Consider the following 21424-nt stretch of genomic DNA (forward strand, 5'->3'; position numbering starts at 1 on the left):
ACAAACGAAATATACATCTGCATATCTCACCCTGCCCATCCCTCCTCAATCAACCTCCAACACACAACTTGTTTCCGTTAGATGATCGCATGAGCTAAGACCACATGATGAGAGTGCTGTTGAGTTCTATGCTGTATTCAACCCATCCATAGATCCCGCGCAATGTGGCGCGATAGAACCAACCTGTAAAGACCAGTCCGCCCTGGCGTATGACACACAAACTGATGTTCAGCGCAGCTTTATCTCATATCGCCAGTCCTACTCGCACCATCCTACAGGCAGATCCCATGTAGGAGCATCGGCAGCCTTTGGCGACAATGGCTCGGTCGCAGAGGAACGGCGAGGCCTCATGTCCGCTGGCGCCTTCGACCACGACGGAGATGCCGTCATTGAAATGGACGTCTTGCCTCCGCGATGGCTGGACATCCAAGACGAAGTCACCGAGTGGCTCGACTCGATATCGAAACTCATGAGGAAGCTCGAACAACTGCACCAGAAACACGTGCTTCCTGGATTCGATGACGACGCTGTCAAGCAGAGGGAGGAGCGCGAGATTGATGCCATGACGTCCGAGATCACCAGGGGGTTCCAGACCTGCCAGAAGGCCATCAAGCGGATAGACAGGATGGTCAGGGATGCCAAGCAGAACGGCGGTATCGCCTCGGGAGAAGAGACCATGGCCAACAACCTCAAGATATCTCTCGCCACAAGAGTCGGCGACGTGAGCGCTCTGTTCCGCAAGAAGCAGACGGCGTACATGAAGAGTGAGTTTTGGCTCGTGACACTGATGCCGCCAAGCGACCGACTAACTCAAGACTCACAGAGCTACGGCAGCTGGGAGGCATGAACACGCCCTTGGACGGCACATCGACCCCGATCCCACAAAACCCATACACCGATCCGTCCCTGATGGACTCGGAAATGGATCGAACATCCGCACAGTCGACTCTGCTGCAACAGAAGCAACTGGCAAAACAGCGCTCGACGGGGCTCCACGACACGACGATCGCGCAACGAGAACGAGAAATCGAACAGATCGCCCAGGGCATCATCGACCTGTCCAACATCTTCCAAGAACTGCAGACCATGGTCATCGATCAGGGCACCATGCTGGACCGCGTCGACTACAACGTCGAGCGCATGGCGACGGATGTCAAGGAGGCGGACAAGGAGCTCAAGGTGGCCACCACATACCAGAAGAAGACGACCAAGCGCAAGATTCTGCTGTTGTTGGTTCTGCTGGTTGTGGGCATGTTTATCTTGTTGCTTGTCAAGCCGAAGCACAGAGGGGGACAGGGCACGCCCATGGCGAGGCCTCCCGTGGCCGATGCGCCAGCCGTGGAGGATCCGCCGCCTGCTGATGCTCCGTTCAGGGTCAGGAGGGAACTTTGGCTCGATGGGGCGGCGAGGAAGATGAAGAGGGATTGGCGCAGGCGGAAAAGAAGATGGTCGTTTGCTGAGCTTGTTGGGAGTCTATAGTCGCTGAATACAACACTGCTACTGCTGCGCTGCTGCGCTCCCTGTCGAGCCTGCTTTTCTCCCCTTACTTCTAGTCTGGTGCATGTCTTGGCTTGTCATATATTGACAGCCGTCACATATCGTTCGTACACTACCAACGATGCTGACCATCATTCGAAAATAGAAGGAGAATTCATGACTTTAATCATCTATCAAAGTCCTACTGCTGGAAACTTCACAGTCTAGACCTCACGACACCTCCAAGCATTCACGCCCTCTTCCTGAACTCATCGGCATCATTCGTGCACTGCCTCGCCATCTCCGACTGTTCGTCCGTCTGACAGACCAAGACCTTATGCCTCGACGCCTCGGAGCTGATGCGCGTGACGACCTCATCATCCGGGCGCTCGTTCTTCGCCTGATCCAGCTCGAAGCCCAAACAAGCAGCCTGTTCGACGATGCGCTTGCGCAGCAACGAGCCCTTCTCGCCGATCCCTCCCGCGAAGACGAGAGCGTCGCATTTGCCGCCCAGCTTGACGTAGTAGTTGCCCACGAACCCCAGGATTCTATCGACGACAAGGTCGAGCGCGAGCTTGCAGTCCGCGTCGCCCTGCTCGGCCTTGGAGCTTATGACGCCAAAGTCGGTCGTGCCGGTGAGTGCCTTCCAGCCGCTCTGCTTGTTGAGGATCTCCTCGGCTTCCGTGATGTGCATGTCCTTTGTGCTCTCGCGACTCAGCTTGCCCGCGTTGTGCGTGAAGTGGAAGATCAGACTCGGGTCGACGCTGCCGGAGCGGGTGGCGCCCGGCAGGCCCGCGAGCGGCGTCAGACCCATCGATGTGTCGAGCGATTTGCCGCCGCGGATGCAGCATGCTGAGCAGCCGCTGCCGAGATGCAGCGCGATGATGTTGAGGTCCGAGGTCGATTTGTTCAGAGACTCGGCTACGGCCCGGGTGATGAATGCGTAGGAGAGTCCGTGGAAGCCGTACTTGCGCAGTTTGTTGTGTTTGGCTACTTTTTGGTTGATGGGATAGGTGCGCACGTGGTCTGGGATGCTGCTGTGGAAGGTCGAGTCGAACATGGCTATGTTCGTCGCCTTGGGGAGCTGCTCGTAGACTGCTTTGACGATGGTCAGAGCACCTGCGTTGTGTCTGGGCGTGACAGCACATTAGCAAGGTGCTTCGTCGTAATAGAGTGGACAGGAGGATGTACTTACAGGGGCGCAAGATCAGAAAGCTCCTCGAGGTGTTGATAAGTGTCCTTGTCTATTCTCGTTGCATGGTCATAGTCTCCGCCGTGCACGATCCTGTGACATGCGAACTCGATATCTTCCTTCTGCTTGAGTTCTGGCAGGCCATCGTCGTCTACGAGATGTTTCAAGATGTATTCAAAGGCGCTTTCCTGTCCAGTGACACCATCGACTTCCTGCCCCTTGATCTTCTTGTCTCCACGCTTATATGTCACTGTGGCCGGCGGTGCCGTGAGACCCGCTACAGAAATGTCCGCCAGCATCTGAGGCTCGACATCTTTGGACGATCCTTTGTATACAGAGACCTTGACCGAGGACGAGCCTGCGTTTATTGCTAGGATTAACTTGGACATTTTGGCCTATGTTCAGTCTTCTTCTTTTGCTGATGTTCAGGAAAGAGAAAGCTATGTCCGAGTCTCTTTGACCTCCCAGCGGTGTTATCTTACCTGGACCATGCCACATCATGTAGTAAGGTATTGTGCCTATGACGCAGTTGTTCATATATCCCCGGATTTTCCTTGGGTTCGATCGGAACTGGTTATCGATAAGACTGCATGTAAGTATTCTTTTGAACACTTCATGACTTGTTGCCTCTCCGATCTCTGAGATGAGAGTCTCGCCTTCGTCCATCTTTCTTCGATGGGTTGCATCGTGGACATATCTCGATGGCAATGGACGTGTCATTGACGACGCTTGCTGGAGAGTTGTATCCGCATCCACGAGAGCCTGGAGGGGGTGTACCTTCGCGCTGTGCCTCTTCTAACGTCACAAGGTAGATGAGACAGAATTGGACACAGTGATAGACTTTTACATGGCCTCCGCACGGATACACCACTCTTTCGTAGATACACATGCTGTTGGCTTGATAGTAAGAGGAATATATATCGAATTGAAACAATTAGTGACGCTGAGTCTTCGGATTCATGCAAGAGATGTGTCGGTGCTGCAAGGTAAACACGATAGCCTTTTATATCTACTCGACCCAGAGTCAACCATCACATCCTTCCTGAGGCAGCAACACAGCAACTAACGGTCTCACGCTTGTGGCCGAAACAGGTAACCTGTCCTGCACGTTCCTGGCGAGTGGCAGAGTACCAATCTCTCCTCCAGCTGTACCCCGTTCCCGATCTGGCCAAGCTCGATATACTTGGACAACCTTCTTGCCGACGAAGACCAAGATGAATGATAAGAAATCATGGCCCCTTGCCAGCGAGTCTGGTGATTACTTTCGAAAGGGGCGAGCTGGACTTTTGAGCTCCCTCATCGTGATCCATCCTATTGTCAGTACTACCCGGAGAACCCACGAGAGTCGAGACACTACAGAAGGATGTCATTGGCCGTGACACAAGGGTCTCTGCAGACGTCAAAGATGAGAGTACATGTCAAAGACGGAGTACAGCAAGCCTGCAGATCAGTGCAGCGTCAAGTCCGGTGTGGGCTCCGGTGAAGACGAGCCATGTCATTTTTCTCGTCAGGGGGAATGCACCACTCCGCTGTTAATCTCTCATCGGGACTCATCGCCTTTTGAGTTTTGCTGGGCCTGCTACAGGGCTAACCTGGTCAATCACCGGCAACATCACTTCGTTGTCTCGGTTGTCCAACATGACACCACGCTGCTGTGTTGGAGATACTGGTCATGTGCTTTCGTCACTGATGCACATCTGGATGGGGCAACGGTGGTTTCCAAGGCATACGACGTTCTTGAATCGTACACAGTCTTTCCAAGCCGACTAAGTTGGTCTGCAATCGTACTCGACTGTGTTGGTGCCCGCATCCATTATCGAAACACCACTGCTTTCTTATAGAGGTGTTCATTGCACGGCCCATTAGAGGAACCATCAGATGTGTTAGTCATATTTGAAGGTCCGTAGGTGAGTCGTAGAGGCAACTGTCGGTCTACCATGACATCAGCCTCTTTGTGCATGTTGAAGGATTCCTCTGGAGTGTGCACAACATCATTATCAATGACCATGTCATGTATGGTCATCACGCGCCAGCGTTGAGGTAGTCAGTCTTCCAGTAAGGAGCAGTACGATGAGCTCGGGCAGATGACACCATGTGAGCACTCTACGGAAGACTCGAGAGATGATTCGCCGGCTGTCGTGTAGCTTGTTGTAGAAAAGTATTGACTTGCTTAGGTTGAAGTATCCTTGGTCCATTAGACCCAGCAGAGTCTCTTCCGATAGCCATCAGCAAAGACATAAATATGCCCAGAGCACAACAATGACTGTGAATGCACAGTGATTATTTAAAAATCAAGTCAACATTAAACAAGACTCTATTCGTTCGTTGGCCCTTTTCATTCTTTCTGGGCTATGGTTCTAGTCATTTGGACAGGGTTCCCGTCGAGATCATGTATAAGGTATGAGAAGTGAACTGCAAACGACCATATAAGGCTCGAGTCATAACCACGCATCGTTCTGATGAATCCTTCTCAACCTTGCCTGGACAATCATATCAGCTACAGAAACTGAATTGTAAGGTCATGTTATTTGCCTTGTGTTGTTCTATAAACCATCAATATCCCTACAGACCTATACCTACCGTAAGCATTTCTATACACTTCCGTGACGTCGTTTTACTCCCCCCACACGGGAGCTGCCGCCCGATGTCCCCCTTGTCCATTGTTTGTTATCGCCCAATCTTTTTTTTTGGTGTTTAGCAGTTCGCCTTTCGCAGTACACACTGTATATATCCGATAGATCCAACAAATCCACATAAGCAACGCAGGAAGACCCAGATCCCGCGCCCCACCTCGCCCACCCATACCCGCGGTCAATACCTACCTTAGACCACCACCGACCCACAGAAGAGAAAGAAGGAGAGAGAGAGAGAGCGCAATGACAGAACTCCCCTCCCTAGTGCGCGTGAAGCGCAAACGAGGCGCCGACCCAACCACAGATCTATTCCTGGAAGACCTGTCGACAAAGCGTCCCCAGACATGGCAGTTCCGGCTTCAGAAGCCTCACCCGAACGAGACGAGGACGGACGACGCAGGTCATGCCCCTGGCGCAGCGGCACACAATAATCCGCCAACGACACAGACGCAGACGCAGACGCAGACGACAGAAGGAGGAAACAGACATGAAGGGGGACCCCGCCGTTTCCGTCTCGCGATCGACAAAGCCCGTACGACGACGCATACAGCGAGCCGCAAGCGCAAAGCGCAGATTGACGCCGAGGACATACCCACGTTCATCGAGGCGACGACGGCGAAGAAGCAGCGCGTGCACGGCGACGAGGATCAGAGCGGTGCACCCGCGGCGCAAACGCAAGAGGACAAGCCGTCCACGGCGCTGAAGAGACCCAGTGCGAATGCGAAGGAGAGGCAGTGGCGGGCGGCGAACTGGAAGGAAGGAGCGGCGATGAGGGCGGCAGGGGGTAGCAGTGCGCTACCACTGCCGCCGCCGCCGCCGCCGCCGCCGCCGTCACAGATGCTGGTTGATGCGCTGTCGAGGTTTGCGCTCGAGGAGGCTGCGCGTGATGAGGCGGGGCAGAAGCCCAAGGTCGTTTCCATCCCGAAGAGACCTGTGCAGAGATACAGGGATCGGCATCCGCAGGTCGTCGCGGCTTCTTCGGCACAGTATGCTACGGCTACGGATGGTACGACAGAAACTACTACGGGTGATGTCGATATGACCATGACGGAGTCGGGCGACGAAGACGATTACGTTTACGACACGTATGTTCGCACCAAGGACCCTGTCATGCTTCCTGCTGTAGATGCAAATGATGCGACAAATGGTGTTCAAGTAGGCTACATCGTCATCACGGAGCAGGATCAGCCCTTCTGGGAGACTTATTTCCAAGACGAGGACACGGACAACGAGTTCGAGACGGACAGTGAAGACTCAAATGGTACGTAAATTGCTTCTTTATTTTTTGCGCTTTAGAGAACGGAAGAGACCACTTTCTCGTAGCCATTACTGACATCTCTCGCGCCCGAACAGCCGAGGGCTATTATGGAGCAGATTACCCCGAGGATGAGGTCGCCTCCGACGACGAATATAACCGCAACGCCTATGGGTATCGTAATGCTGGCTCGGATGATGAGCAATGGGACTCCGATACGGGCGCCTGGAGCGACGAAGAAGACGCCATGCAGAACCCGTGGAAAAAGCATCCTTGGATGCGCGGTCACAAAAACAACATTGGTAAAAAGGACGAAGACGATGAGGATGAAGACGCCGAGGATTAAAGCCTTTTTTTTCCCTTGCCCACCCTCAACGCAGATATCCAATACGTCTCAGGAAACTCGGTGGTAGATCCTGAGCTCGCACATTGACGACGTCTATGTCATTTTTGCATCTGTCCGGCCCATTCTTCAACACCTGTTGCATTCCCCAGCTGGTCCTGATGCGGTAGTAGACAGCGGTCAAGCCGTCGCGTGGACGTCGCTGGTTGAAGACGAGCTCGAAATCATCCTCGATCTTGCGCCAGTCGTGCTCCTTTACGATCCGCGCGAACATGATGAAGAAGCGCATCTCGTCCGAATAGGGATCGCGACGTTCTCGAGGCGCCCTGTCTGGATCTTCGAGACATCCGTGATCTGGCGATGTTGCAGGCGTGCTGTTCAAAGAGGAACAGAGAGATGGAGGCCGTGATGTGTACGGAGCATGTTGCAGGAATGTGGGCGGCGGTCTTGACGACATGTTGCCTGGCAAACGCACGTCCAGGCTCGCCCGCACATTGACTCCGTATGCCAGAGCTTGCAGCTGTGGTCTAACAATCGGCATGGATCTAGAGTCTTGCCTGTCCCGACCATGATGAGAGACTGATGCTGATGGATCAGGGTGTTGAGGAGCAAGGAATCCAATAGCCATCATGTCTCTCGCGCGAGGTTGGGCACTCGTTCCATGAGAGTCGATGCGATGATGGTTCATCTTTGGTGTGTTTCGTCTTGTCTCCTGGCCGCTCTCTGGTTCACTTCGTTCATATATGGTCGAATCGAGATATTGCGGTGTGACTCGGCTGGACAAGTAAATAGCAAGCTTGCGACCCGACAATGACCGACTACAGCAGACAGCCTTGGGCGGACCAGTGTTACGTGGAATAGTTGTGTGCAAAGGCTTGATTTCGTCACAAAAATGACCAGTCGCATCTGTGTGGATGTATCACTTTGGGCAGTCTTTGTTTTCAATCAATGTCCCCCGTTCCACCCAGCCACTCGACTAACCAATGAGTAACCCTTGCCTGCTTTTGTTTGTAGGGAAAATCTTCCCAAAAAGCTTGAGGAGACTTTTGAGTCTCCACACCGCCCCCTCCCAAAACGTGCATATTCCCACACCCCTTCTTCGTCACATATGAGGTAAAGAGATTGCGGTAGCCGGCCGAGGGTTCGATACATGGCCTCTGATCTTCCCCAGCCAATTGGAAGAGTCGATCCTGGGATGAACCTGCACATTGCCATCTCGACGACAAGACAACAAGTGAAAGAGCCGTTGTGTTGCATATACCTTGTGTGATTGATCTGGTAACACCCGCCTGGTGCTTGTAAAATGGGCTTTCTCGAACTGAGACATTCCCATACCCAAAGATGGAAGTCTGAGGGCAATAGAGGTTACGGTGCGACTGGAACACCATGCAGATTTCACCAGAATCCGGTCTGTACAGTGTCTTCATACACATCGATGGAGAGCAGACACTCCCCACCTTCCTTTCCCGGGTCCGTCTGAGAGAAGTTTGCCCAATGGTAGCACGACTGTGGTGCGGAGATGATGCCGTGGATCAACAGGCATGAATAGCAATGTTGGTGGACTCGACATGGATGTACTCGAGAAACGGTCGAGCAGCAATGATTTTCCTCTTGATGGATGGGTGTATCCCTGGCGAAACAAATACTAAACTGTTATGTCTCGGAACAAGGATCTCTGAGTTCTGACAACGACGATCTTTCATGCAAAGATACTGTATTCCATCTGGGGCTGTTGAGGTGAGCGGGTCCTGCGTCTTTCGGTCAGCTGCATATTACCTATTGCGGAGACCTTCTCGAAAAAGATCCGTCTTCCATCTACATGCATAATATGACTTTAGCCTTGTCCTGCAGGTGAGCTTCTTGAGCTCTTCGGCAGCAGGCAGCGGAAGATCTGCCTTTTCCCACCATCATGCTGATCATGCGGTCGGTGTTCTTGAGACAAAACCCATACTTCCAGCCTCGCATCCCTGCTATCCCAAGTAGACCATCCTGCTGCTTACCAGTCCATCAACAATCGGGCACTCATGAATGACCCAGAAGTGGTCGCGCATGATGTACAGCTGCGTGGCCAGCTTATATTATCAAAATGCAGCACGACGTATCATGTTTGGCAGCAACTAAGTAAGAGAGTCTGCACCATTAATGCAGGTAAAACGGTAGGAAGAGTCAAGCACTGCAACCCGAGTCCGTTAAGTGAAGATTTGCACTCATCCTGTATTGCAAATGAATGGTCTTCCTGTCGACTGTGAAGAACAATTGAGTGTTTGATGTCCAAAGCAAGTATAGCCGTGCAGGAAACGGCATTGCAGCGCTGCGAAACAATGGAGGTGTCAATGCTCCTATCTGCAGCAAGCAAGCAGGCGGTAAAGGCTGCAGCTGAAATGTCCCTCCGCGATATGTTTGCATTCATGCCTGCTTCCGGATTCTTGACTTTGCGTGGTAATGAAGGACCCGGATTTGACCGACTGATGTCCGCATCGTCACTGTAGAAGGCAGGTCAACGTGCAAGCGTCGAATGCATTGGTGTCATCACCAAAGTAAGAATGGCACGAGGTCCACAAGCTACATCTGATGTTCCAAAGCAGTATGTGTAGTTTCGCTGGCATCGAACCACCTACCTTGCCGTCTTTGCGGCTTGTGGCATGTGCCCCCACATCTCTAGCAATCCCGACACCAACGCATCTGAGCAGCTTCGCATTACAGTACAGAGCAATCAGACCAAGTGACACTGTCATGTAGAATAGTGGATGTCTTAGTCCTGCACGATGACTTGGTCCACTCTTTCCACCGCCTGACCGGATACATACTCAATCGTAGACTGCGATGCCTAGAAAGTGGTCAGAAGCGATCGGAGGAGAGCCAATCTCGGACTGCAAGCATGATCGTGCAATCGTCCACGCGGCTTATCCTCCGATGTGTTGGCGATATCGGGCAAACACCGAAGTGCCAAAGGTTCTCATCTCCAAGCAGCCATATGAAGTACCAGGATGTCTTTGACTTTTAGGGTTCGTGCATGAAGCTCCAGTAAGCCTACAGTGAGGCCACAGCAGAGCCGTGAAGTCACGATTGATCGAGGAATATTTGTCAGACCGCGAAGCAGGAACAATCGTCGTTCGAATGATTCGCTTCCGAGACAGTCGAGTCACAGTACCTTACAGCAATGCGGCAGGGATCGAAGGCCAGGCTGTTCCCGTCTTGATATGCTTGCGATGATGGCGCTGCACTGTGACTGCCGTGAAGATCTCGCCGCGCACATATCATGTAGCATCACTGCGCTGTAACATGAGATACAAAGCACTCAATCTTCGAATTGAGCCTCACCCGCTTCTGTATCTCCAGACGCCGAAAGTCCGACTGTGCTCGTTGTATTTGAACACCTTACAATCCTCGCCACACTTGGTACTGTATGAATGTGTGTAGAGTAGGCTTATCTGCTTCCGTTACTGTGACACTTGCCTACCTTAGCTTACCTCACCTGGTTCTGTGCACTTTCGAGTGAAAGGATAGGCCAGAGTTGGCCCAGATTGGCAGCTGCGGAGGACTTATCTGCTATCTTGACCCCGCAATTATACTCCGTAATACTGTACCTCATAGCAAGTAGCTTATTCCACGGACGCATCTTGATATCGATCAGCGAAGGTATCAGTTATCAGTCTATGTGAAAATCCAAATAGATCTACATATAAAATAGGTCATGAGGGCAGCACGCTCCACCTAAACAGTAGCCATAGGCTTTCTCGTAGCCCTTATTGACATAAATCCCGGACTGCTGCAGCATGCAGTCGTAGAAAGTCCCATTGTTATCGACCACCTTTCATCGTGATTGCAATTACATGAACGCAAGAATGCCATCCTCAGAACATCGTAATGCAGTCATTGGCAACTCTGACAACTTCTGGTTGCATTCTTCCAAAGCTAATCGATTCGATCTTACACACCCTTCATCGCCAACTGCTGCACCTATCACGCCTAGACTAAATCTTACCACATCTACGACTCCAATCGCTGTCGACCCCAATAAGACAGCTCTCGTGATCATCGACATGCAGAACTTTTTCCTCTCCGAAGCATTTGGTCGCAAGCGAGGACCAGGCCATGCTGCTTGCGACAAATTGGAGAAGTATGCTATCCCAGCCGCCAGAAACGCCGGTATTCAGGTAATCTGGCTTAACTGGGGTCTCACGGACGAGGACGTAGCCACCATGCCACCAGCAGTGAAACGGGCGTTTGGGTTTGAAGCAGTTCCGGAACCAGAGGAAGGGACCGTTGACATGATTCGTCAGGAAAGCGGAGCGCTGTTCACGGGAAGAATATCCAACGGTATTGGTGTTGACAAGGATGGTTCGCCCAGACACCAGGGCGATTCGGTGCTGCTAGAGAACGGCAAAGATGATCGGATCTACAAAGGTCTGGGCTCTGACTGCGGAACCATCACTCTCCCCAATGGTAACGATATTCAAGCCGGTAGACTGCTGATGAGGGACTCTTGGAATGCTGCTTTACATCCTCCTTTAGACAAGATCTACGAAGAGGGCTGTCGCTCATCGTATAAGCCGGATGTGTGGTGCCATAAGAACCGTATGAGTGGCATGTGGGGGGCGACTACGCCGTGCGAACTATTCTTAGAGCAGCATGGCATACGCACTCTTCTCTTTACTGGAGTCAATACGGATCAATGCGTCAGGTGAGTGGTTGATGTGACATCGCGATGCGCACTTCTCTAATCTCCGAACAGTGGCACCTTCACAGATGCATTCTCAAAGGGTTATGATTGTGTGCTTCTTCATGACGGATGCGGCACTACCAGTCCTGACTTTGCCCAGCAGTGCATTGAATTCAATGCAGCGAAAACGTGGGGCTTCGTTGTTGGCTGCGAGGATCTTGCCATCGGTGTAGATGAAATGCTCCATTGACAATGTTCAAGCCTTGTTTATCTTGTCGTTCTTCCATGAGTTGTCACACCGTAGCTTAATTGAGTATGAGAGTGGAACTGATTGCCATGCGAGCGCCACACTGTTGCAATTGAGCAAGCCATAGTGTAGGTACCAAGCTCGAAATATGGCTTTCACCGTGCATGCGGCAAGCTCATCTGCGTCTATTGACAGCTCATCCGAGCAGATCATATGCGGAAGTGGGTCAAGCACTACGACTCGGATAATCCTGGTAACCGAAACATAAAACCTGCTGTTTGGGTGAGGAGGATGGCTGCATGATCGGATGCATCTTTCAAATTGCGGCTTATGACCCGTCCCTGCATATCGTGAGGTTGCGGAAGGCCAAGTAATTGCCATTAACGGTAGTATCAACCGATGTCTGACCCATCAACCTGGTAATTTAAGTATTCTGTAAGCACTAGTGAGGTCTATTTGCTATAGCGTTATAGACGGCTACATCACTAGGCGCCAGCAGCAAAGAAACTTGCTAGGCTGCCAGCTGCGAGGCCTGCGACGAGGCACATGCCCATAAAACCGCCGGCTGCTTCTCTTTCTTCAGGATCAACCCACTCACTAGCGCCCATCATGCAGATGCTGCCAACGTAGCCATTCGACATACCGAACAGAAGCTGGACGACAACAAGGTAGAATACATCGCTGTTGACAATGGCACCGTGTCCTCGAATGTTGCAAAGCTGATAGAGTGGTATGAAGATGACGCGCGATATCGCCAAGACGAATATTAGCTTCGGTCGCGAAGTGAGGGAAAGTTGAGGCAATGCGGGGATAAGCCTGCCTAGCAAGTCGCCTGAATTCCAGAAGAGGAAAGCCAAGGGAATGAAAGAGGGTGGGTGTAATATAGGCGATGTGACTGCTGGATCTCGTACACTCAATATCATCTGAGTAAAGACTGGAAAGAACATGGTGATGGCAAAAGTGATGAACACACCGCCAGCGAGCCATCTCAATTTCCTGAAAAGGACGCTGAACGGTACCGGCTTTCGTTCATGCTCGACGAGGGAGCTAATACTGGTTGCAAGCCCAGAAAGCGCAGCCTTGGATCTCTGATGCCTGCGAAGCAGATAGATGAAAGCAACCAGCGTGAAGACGGAGATCGCGGTGGCTGTCAGGAAGTACGCGAAAGCTGCCTTACTGGGGACAGGGGGCGGGCCCGGTCGATCGGTTGCAGCATCATCCACGTCCGAATGGGGTGCAGGCGGAGGACCTTTTCTGACTGATAGAACCGATACGATCTGAGCGATGCAAGGGAGAACGCCGGCAACGGCTTGGCCAGTCATGATGCCTTGCGTGTATCTCTCCTGTCCGAAACCTGCAACGAATGCAAAAACGCCGTTCTGACAAAAAGCCGTGGCCAGACTCGTGGTAAAGACAATACAAATGATGAAAACAAAGTAGGCATCTGCCTCAATGCCAGAGAGTACAGTTGTAGAAAGTGCCAGGAGGGTGAAGGCAATAATATTCATGATCAGGGCGACGACGATTCGTCGCGAATATGAAGCCTTTGCTTGCATCTTGCTCAATATAACCATAGAGCCGAGATTTGTGATGCTGGACACCGAGAGCTCTGCAGCTTGGAAATTGTGAGATATCCACGCACTAGAAGAGAAGCGACGTTGGAAATATGGTCCGGCAGCTAGAAGCATATTCCAAGCCCATAACATGGCAACTCCCAGTGTGAGGAAGACAAGGTACTCGAGCCAGGAGAAGCCTGTAGTGGGTTGGATTTCATCGTCATCTTCTCTTTCGTCGTCCGTAGATTGCCCTGTTACCGGCTCATATGGCTGCTCTCGCTGCCACAGCTTCTTTATGTTGTACATTGATGAAGGGAGTGGTTCAGGAAGGGTCAAGAGGGTAGGTATATCGTATGTTTGGCCGTGTGAGTCAAGGGCGAGGTGACCGATATGTGACAGTGAGGACCTGGAATAAGTCGTGACTTAAAGTAAGCTGGCTGCCCAATTATGTTATGACGCCATTTCTATCTTGACTTGAGGAAAAGGCTAAGATCACGGGTTCAAGTCCAGATGTGTAAGGAGGTATGCGTTCGAGTATGGGGGTCCTCCGCAGCGCGTGTGATGAAGCTCCGAACGTCTGTAGTCGATGATGATATTCGGTTATACCGGGGATAAGATATGTGCAGCTGCCACAGTGTACGCTGTTGCCCGCCTTCTAAGATACTACACAGTACCTAAGGTAGGTACGGTAAAGTAACTTGATCTTGTAAAATCGCATCAACTACAACAGACGTCCACGATCACTATTATGCGCCTTTCGTGAAGCTTCGTATCACCTCTTGACAGACCTGCCTTTGAAATGCGATGACCAAAGCATAGCATTGTACGCTCAGCATGCTTACCGCTATCGTTGCTACCAGCTCTGGGATCTTCTTCGTCAAATGACCGTAATCATGTCCTGGCCGAAGTCAACTGGACAGGAACTGAACGCCAAATATCTGGACGAACGTTCTTTCTACAACTACTTGTGAGACATGTGCACGAGGGATGGACTCTTGCAGCTAATTGCAGGACAAATCAGCATGTCTGCGTACACTAAACCTTTGCACTAAAAAATGAAGAAGCCTTAAATCGTTATGACTGTGCTGTTCACTGGAGCTCTAAGCGCCTTTTCAGCTCTTCGCTGCTCAATGTCCAAGCGCTGCTGCCGAGCACGTGCACCGAAACTCGCAAAATGCCCGATTATGACCTCCATGATTCATGGGTATCGCAGTCTTCGATCATACCTTACTTCGGCTGGCTCGTAGCTCAGGCAGTCAAGGGTTTGAGGCCAAGCATTACCGCTAGAACGCTACGGGGACCACGGAGTCATGTCCGGGGGAACCTGGACCGGTATGATTCAGTACGGAGAGAAATGAAAACAGAGATCGCTTTAGTGAAAGTCCTGGTATCGGTAGCAACGAGAAATAAATTGATCCTGGTCAAAGTAAGGCACTCTTGGGGGCATATCTTGGAAGCACAACATGTGGGAACACGAACTCCTCGTTACCCGTATAGAGGAAATCTATGTGGCGGAATGGCTGTGGATGGTCTACCATATCGTAATGCCTATGGCGAGGGTGCTTGTCACCCGAATTGGCGAAGAAGATACGCCCGCGCGCCAACGCGGCAAATGACCTTGTTGCCTTTTACCATTCTACCAGGTCACGCCAGCAATTGATCGCCATAATTGAGATGGACTTATAATGCAGATATCCCTTGCTCTGAAAAATCTGCGTAACCCTGCAACTTCGCAACAACAAACCTCACCAAATGTCGTTCCATGGTGGCGGTGACATCACATCTCTGCGATGGGCGCACAGTGGCATCGGAACCATGCCTCCATAATGCTGCCGCTGCTCTGCCATTTCATGTCACGGCTGACAAAGCTCTTTGGTCACTGACTAGTCCGTCTACTTGTGGTTTCTTGCGCTCGGCATCTTAAGCACGAAGAGAACATGGCACCACAGTACGTCCATGCGCGATATCAGTGCTCACAGCATTTGTGAGTTTGCGAACTTCTCTCGCATTACCCGGAGAATAGGACATTCTCTGTGGTCTTCCATAGTGAAGAGCTGTGTTGCGAACATCCAAGCGGATCGAGGCTATTACCGAGATTCATTGATCAGTGTGAGCTTGAGGAGAGCGCGCCAGGACAGACCATCCCTGAATCATCAGCAGCAATATGCTGAGCTCGTCCTGGGGACGAATCAGTTCATCAACAATAATCATCGTTCACGGACGGCATTCTTCTCACGTCAACGTGCTCATGATCAGCATCGTCACTGCGCTCGTATACATCATGCAGCTTCCGGAGCGCACTGGACATGATCGATCTGACCCGTATGAAGACAACTTTACATTAAAAGCAGATAGTCACCAACTGCCTGGAAGGTGCAGACGTTATGCTCGTTCATGCTCACGATCGAGTCAACTTTGACACGCATTATGAATCAACTGAGGTCAAGACTGTACAGCCCTAACAGCAAAATTTTCTAGTTGTTGAAGGGAGGAAATGGCCTTGCCGCGAGTGATAACAAACCCAGTGAGTGTTCAGTCATTATATCACTCCTGGACACTGTACAGGACACACCTAGTGAAGCTTATCTGTCGCAAAACAAGCACTTGGAACCATAACCTGTAATCGATACCGCCAGACCCTGTATCTTCGATTCGCAATGTGCAGTATCGCGACGTGAGAGTGCCGGGCAGCATTTGAACCGCACAACGATTTACTCATTAGTGGACTCAAAACCCAAGACCCATCAGGATTCCATCAGTCTCGCTTAGAAGATTCAGGTACAGTCGCGCAAACGACAGGAGCGATCACTTTTGATGACTCGCCCAGTGCTTGTGTTGTAGTTAGTATCTCGCTAATTGGATCTGCAACCCTATGCGGAGATCAATAGCCACCGCCGCATCTAGGGACACACTATATGACCCGGATTTGCCGAAGACGTGTTGACAGACAGCCATGGGCGAAGCGAGTCCTACCAAGGAGTATTTAGTGGAGATACTACTACGAAGTGGATAGCATCCCAAGTGCCACCGAGTCGAAAATAAGATGAGTGTCCGAGTGACAGTCCTATGTAAAATACACTTGCATGTTGCGTAACAACAACCGGGCACTATACCGAACCCTGCCAAGGAGACGAACGTCGCAAGTGAAGGACCTCGGCATGGAATGGCGAATGACCAAGAGAACTTTAAACGTTGCTTGTACACGAATCCTCCAGAATATACAGGTCATATTATTCACAGATAGGTCATGCGCCGAACGCCACGCTCCGCAATCCCCTTCGGAGCGATTCTTATGGCGTCCATGTACAGCGTACCTCAGTACTATTCTCTCTCCATGATTTTCAACACCCCACCATATTATCTGCGTTTGAGGCTGACGACAGCGCCCAGTAGTCTGGATGATATTGGGAATTTTGCTTTTAATTGACAGGCTGATCGCCGTGACAGCTGGCCCACAGAGACCCGTCCGTTTCGCCAATGTGCATTGATCAGGGAATCCTATCAGATACAGGGCTTATTCTACAAGTACGCTCTTTTACGTTCTCGATCACGTCCCCGCAGGCTTCCGGCCTGTCTATTCATCACAGGACCGGACAGATGTGAGGAACTTGCATTTGGAAGTCATTTCCGAGGTCCAAGAATCATCAGGTGAGGCGGGTCGCACATCAACACGTGTGAGTGCGGTGAAGGTGGGGCTTCGAGCCATGACCCCTGCAGCGGGCCGTCGCATGCGGACTGGCGACTGGCGCTGTCGTCTAGAGCTTAGCAGGACCAGGGTCGTCATTTGCCAATGGCCGGGCTGAGAAATATAGGTAATGAGTCGAGTAAGGTAGAGTTGACTGGTTGTTTGACCCGTGCGCGCTGCTGGTTTTCGTTCGTGTCTCGCGGTCTCACGATATTATTGCACAACCCTCTGCCTTAAGAGATAGTAGTGCCCTTTTCTCTTTAGGATCCTCGTTAGCGGTGGTCATGTCATGCGCCGGTGTGCCCCTCCAATTGCCCAATACGGTTTGAAACAATTGCCGGAGCCCGCAGCGAAAGAGAGTAGTAGGTAGGGTAATGATAATGGGTGGGTGCGTGCCCTCTTTTCTGTAGGTAGGCAAGTGTTGAGTGAGCTCGAGGGGTTTTTGGCAGTAAGTAAGGAAGAAGAAAGAAGGTGTGGATTTCACGTATCTAAGTCAGGTCTCTCTTTTCTTTTATCGTTTTCGATCTATCGCTCTAGAAGATCCAGTCTCTGCCCCGTCTTTGCCCACTATCGAACCGGGATCGCAATTCCTTCAGCAAACAGACCCTCCTCCCTGCCTTCGCCTTGCTCAATCCTACGAACAACAGACCACTCCCGATCGCATCGAAGCCTCGCCTCTAGGGTCATCGTGCCCCATCGTCGAAGAACCATGGACGAGATACCAAAGAACATGCAGCATGTCAGCAGAGAGGAGCTATACACGTCACTCCCCGCCCGGATTCATTACCTACACTCGTTTCTGGAATTCGGTCCTGGTGAGACATCATTTGACGATCCTCGCGTCTCTCGAGTGTGTTGAAGTAAGGACCCAATATACTGATTGCATAACCAAATAACACAGACGACGTCAACGCCCTAGTCGAGGGTCAGAAATACATCAAGGCCGTCATACCCGCCATTGTCAACATTGTGTACAAGAAGCTGCTGCAGTACGACATCACGGCGCGAGTCTTCTCCAACAGAGACAGCAGAGATGAAACGAATCCGGAGAGATGGGTGTCCGAGGAGAGCACTCAAATCCAGCACAGAAAGATGTTCCTGCGGTGGTACCTCACCAAGCTCAACTCCGACCCCACCAAGATGGAGTACTGGGAGTATCTGGACAAAGTCGGGTAGGTTGTTTTTCTGTTGGCACCCCCGAGACTCAAGAAGTCCAAGAAGCGGCGCAAAAAGAAAAAAAGACAAACGACTGACAACCCCTCTCTACCGACAGTCTGATGCACGTCGGCAAAGGCCGCCGCAACCCACTCCACGTAGACTACATGTTCCTCGGCGCCTGCCTGGCCTACATCCAAGACTCCTTCTTCGAAGCCATCCTCTCGCACCCACGCCTCGACCTATCGCGCAAGATCGCGCTCGTCAAGGCGCTGGGCAAAGTCATCTGGATCCAAAACGACCTGATGGAGAAATGGCAATCGGTGAACGGGCTCGAGTTCCGCGAAGACGAAGACGACAGCGAAATGATCCCGCAGGCGTCCGAAGCCGAAGGGTACCTCAACGGCAAGAAGATCCTGGGCGCCGGAAGCAGCAGCAGCAGCGGCGGCGGCGGCGGCAGCATCGCCGACGACGCGAGCAGCGTAGCCGGCAGCGTGGCCGCTAGCTCCGTGCACTCCAACAGCAGCGGCAAGACGAGCCTGGGCCGGCCGCTCGAGGACGCAACGCATCTGTCCGGCCCGCGATGTCCCTTCAGCGGCATGTCGATCGCAGACCGGGACGAGCAGCGCGCGACGGCAACGCGGTCGCCGCGTCTGGAGAAGGAGCCCGACGTGATGCGTCAGTTCCACAAGCCCGGCACGCCGAGGGTGCGTCTCGTCGACGGCAAGACGGTCATGAAGGAGAATCTCGACGCCACTCCTTTCGAAAAGTAAGCTTTGTGTTTTTCTCTTCCCAAGAGACGAGATCTTGTGCGAATCGGCGTTAAATCCTGACGATAAGAGTGATAGCTAGGATGTCTTCGTCGTCGGACATGCGGTGCGGTGGCAGTAGTGGAGGTAGGTCGGCCAGGGAGGGACATTCGCATCAGCATCAACAACAACAACAACAACAACAACAACAGGAGGATGAGAGGTCGTTGCTCGCACCGGATGTGCAGTAAATTGTGAAACAAATCCTGGTGATAGGGGGGAAGATGAGGTGTGCTGCCGCTGCCGCCACTGCCGCCACTGCCATTGCCATGAAAGTGTGGACAAGGAGAGTTTGATGTTGGTCTTCCTTTGGGAGGACCGAAGATGTAATTTATGATACCACTCGCTATTCGCTACAAAGGGGGAAGCAGGACAGACGTATACGTATTTTGTAGATAAGAAGGAAGAGGACAGGGGGAGTCAAATGTGTAGCTCTTTTCTCCGTGTTCCCATGTCATTCACATGTCTGTTTTGATGTTGAATCCCAAGGACTACCGTCTCTTGCTCCAGACCTTGACGAACTTGATCTTATCTTCGACACCGAGGCCGAGTCTCTTGACTCGTCCCAGGCGGGCCAGTGCTTCGGCAATCTTGTCCAGCACTCTTTTTTCTGCTTCGCTGTTGTATCCGCTGCCGTTTGCTTCCATCTGCACTGGCTTGAGCGGACGGGCATGTAGATCGTCGAGGAGATTGGTCTCGTACGAGTTTCTTCTTGGTGCCTCTTTGCTCGTCGCCTCGGCGGCGTCGTTGTAGACTGCCTCGGCGATGCGCACGCGGATGCAGTGGGTGGGTTTCGAGCACAGGTTCCAGGTAAAGTCGAACCATGCGCCGGGGACGGGGGTAGTAATGTCGGCAGGCGTGTAGCGTAGACTGACAGGGAAGATCTTGGTGCGCGCAGGGACGGTGAGCAGACCAGGGCTGAAGGGCAGAATACCGCGGCCATTGGTGGCAGTAGACTCTGGGAAGATGGCGATGCAGCGGTCTGGGCGGTGTGCCAGCAGGGCGGCTATGTCGACCAACTTTGCGCCTTTTGGAGGCTCCAGAGCGGGCTGAAGAAGCGCATTCAGCATTGCTTGCCAGAGCCCTATGCGCAGCACCTTGCGCTCATTGGGGAAGGATTGGGTGAAGATGGGGTCGAAGATTGCGGCGAGGTAGAGGGCGTCAATGGGTGAGGTGTGAGACGAGGCGATGACGGAGCCTGGGTGGGGCAGACGATGTTGGTTCTGGCCCAGAGACCTGGTGCGAGTTAGTGTATGCGTGAGTCGGACATGTGCAGCGACGACGGTACCCTTTCTTGACGCCGTCGACAGCGAGGTCAATCCACCATATGCCAGGCACGCCCAACATGACCCATAGGGCGGCCTTCTTGCCCAGAGATCCGATCGGCAGCCATGCTAGCACCAGGAAATAGAGGAGGGAGAAGGGAAGCAGAATGGTAACTCGCACGACGAAGAGGAAGACGTGGAATGGTAGAGCGACACCGGCGGGTTGAGTGGGAATTGGAAAGAAGGGGGCAATGCCGGAGCCTGAGTGAGTTTTGTTTCTTGTCAATTTTGTTTCTTGTCAGGACAAGGAAGGCATGGGGGAGATACGTACCTCTGTCACGAAATGCACTGTACTTTTCCATCTGGCTGGTCCTGGCAATAAATTATGCATGTATGGAGGGATGATGATGATGATGATGATGATGATGATGATGATGATGATGAAGATTGATGAAGATTTGATGATTGCAGTACAAGCCACTTTTAGTTGACTTGTTTTTATTCTTCTCCTTTTCTCTTTCTCTCTCTTTCTTCTCTTTCCGCCAACTCTGACTGTGTGCAATGAAATCAAGAGTTACAGAGAAGGGGCGCCAAAGGTGGGAAAAGGGAAGCCCAACCGCCTTTTCACTCGGGTCAATCTTCTGCAGAGGTCTGCAAATGTCTGCAATGTCAGCCGACACTTGTTTCTAGGGACAATTCGAAGAAAAGATCGCCTGCCTCTGCCGGAAAGGTCGCCTTGCACGAGATCAACTCTCTGACAAGACGCGAAGAAAGACAAGTGGAAATGGCAATTATTGGCTTCCGGTAAACGTCATGCCATGTGCTGCCTTCCACCTCTACCTCTGTCCTGGGGGGAAGCTTGAGACATGTGAAAATCGCCAAGACCTTCCCTCTCTCTTGTGCAAGCTGTGAAGCATCAGGCACAAGCACAGCCACTCTGCTGTATGCAGCAAAGGGCGTGCGCCACACCAAACACGGCCATTTGTTGTTTTGTTTATTCACAACTCGGTCGGCATTTACGACTCGCAGCATCCGACTTTTGGCTGTCTATCTCTCTCTCTCTCTCTCTCTCTAGCTTTATGCTGTATATCTCTATACTCTGACATCTTATTCCTTGTTCAGTGCACTCTGTCGTCCTGTGGCCT

At 51.9% G+C, this 21424-nt stretch overlaps 8 protein-coding genes across 11 annotated transcripts; 4 read left to right on the forward strand and 4 right to left on the reverse strand.

Annotated features, from left to right (window-relative positions):
- Positions 1–162: 162 nt before the first annotated feature.
- AAFC00_003996 (uncharacterized protein) lies at positions 163–1479 on the forward strand (the record flags this gene model as incomplete). Its single annotated transcript, XM_069343557.1, has 3 exons — positions 163–185; positions 238–764; positions 824–1479. 3 exons carry the CDS (start codon positions 163–165, stop codon positions 1477–1479), a joined length of 1206 nt encoding a protein of 401 aa, XP_069202110.1.
- A 247-nt stretch (positions 1480–1726) lies between these two features.
- Positions 1727–3057, reverse strand: AAFC00_003997 (uncharacterized protein; the record flags this gene model as incomplete). Its single annotated transcript, XM_069343558.1, has 2 exons — positions 1727–2606; positions 2672–3057. The coding sequence occupies 2 exons, from the start codon at positions 3055–3057 to the stop codon at positions 1727–1729; spliced, it is 1266 nt and encodes a 421-aa protein (XP_069202111.1).
- A 2487-nt stretch (positions 3058–5544) lies between these two features.
- On the forward strand, positions 5545–6902 carry AAFC00_003998 (uncharacterized protein; the record flags this gene model as incomplete). 2 transcript variants are annotated; one of them, XM_069343559.1, is made up of 3 exons in its annotated part: positions 5545–6013; positions 6083–6562; positions 6655–6902. In XM_069343559.1, 3 exons carry the CDS (start codon positions 5545–5547, stop codon positions 6900–6902), a joined length of 1197 nt encoding a protein of 398 aa, XP_069202112.1. The 2 variants fall into 2 exon arrangements, with proteins under 2 accessions (XP_069202112.1, XP_069202113.1); XM_069343560.1 differs by having other exon boundaries at positions 5545–6562.
- A 25-nt stretch (positions 6903–6927) lies between these two features.
- Positions 6928–7587, reverse strand: AAFC00_003999 (uncharacterized protein; the record flags this gene model as incomplete). Of its 2 annotated transcripts, none has more annotated exons than XM_069343561.1 (1): positions 6928–7587. In XM_069343561.1, one exon carries the CDS (start codon positions 7585–7587, stop codon positions 6928–6930), a length of 660 nt encoding a protein of 219 aa, XP_069202115.1. The 2 variants fall into 2 exon arrangements, with proteins under 2 accessions (XP_069202115.1, XP_069202114.1); XM_069348130.1 differs by having other exon boundaries at positions 6928–7527.
- Positions 7588–10744: 3157 nt separating this feature from the next.
- On the forward strand, positions 10745–11812 carry AAFC00_004000 (uncharacterized protein; the record flags this gene model as incomplete). Its single annotated transcript, XM_069343563.1, has 2 exons — positions 10745–11583; positions 11635–11812. The coding sequence occupies 2 exons, from the start codon at positions 10745–10747 to the stop codon at positions 11810–11812; spliced, it is 1017 nt and encodes a 338-aa protein (XP_069202116.1).
- Positions 11813–12294: 482 nt separating this feature from the next.
- Positions 12295–13671, reverse strand: AAFC00_004001 (uncharacterized protein; the record flags this gene model as incomplete). The annotated part of the gene is made up of 1 exon (XM_069343564.1): positions 12295–13671. One exon carries the CDS (start codon positions 13669–13671, stop codon positions 12295–12297), a length of 1377 nt encoding a protein of 458 aa, XP_069202117.1.
- A 4088-nt stretch (positions 13672–17759) lies between these two features.
- AAFC00_004002 (uncharacterized protein) lies at positions 17760–19057 on the forward strand (the record flags this gene model as incomplete). Of its 2 annotated transcripts, XM_069343565.1 has the most annotated exons (4): positions 17760–17865; positions 17952–18222; positions 18324–18974; positions 19054–19057. In XM_069343565.1, 4 exons carry the CDS (start codon positions 17760–17762, stop codon positions 19055–19057), a joined length of 1032 nt encoding a protein of 343 aa, XP_069202118.1. The 2 variants fall into 2 exon arrangements, with proteins under 2 accessions (XP_069202118.1, XP_069202119.1); XM_069343566.1 differs by lacking the exon at positions 19054–19057 and having other exon boundaries at positions 18324–18978.
- Positions 19058–19505: 448 nt separating this feature from the next.
- AAFC00_004003 (uncharacterized protein) lies at positions 19506–20641 on the reverse strand (the record flags this gene model as incomplete). Its single annotated transcript, XM_069343567.1, has 3 exons — positions 19506–20250; positions 20303–20540; positions 20611–20641. The coding sequence occupies 3 exons, from the start codon at positions 20639–20641 to the stop codon at positions 19506–19508; spliced, it is 1014 nt and encodes a 337-aa protein (XP_069202120.1).
- Between the last annotated feature and the right edge of the window lie 783 nt (positions 20642–21424).

This window comes from Neodothiora populina, assembly GCF_041146345.1.
Source record: "Neodothiora populina strain CPC 39397 chromosome Unknown canker_contig_17, whole genome shotgun sequence".
Lineage (NCBI taxonomy): Eukaryota > Fungi > Ascomycota > Dothideomycetes > Dothideales > Dothioraceae > Neodothiora > Neodothiora populina.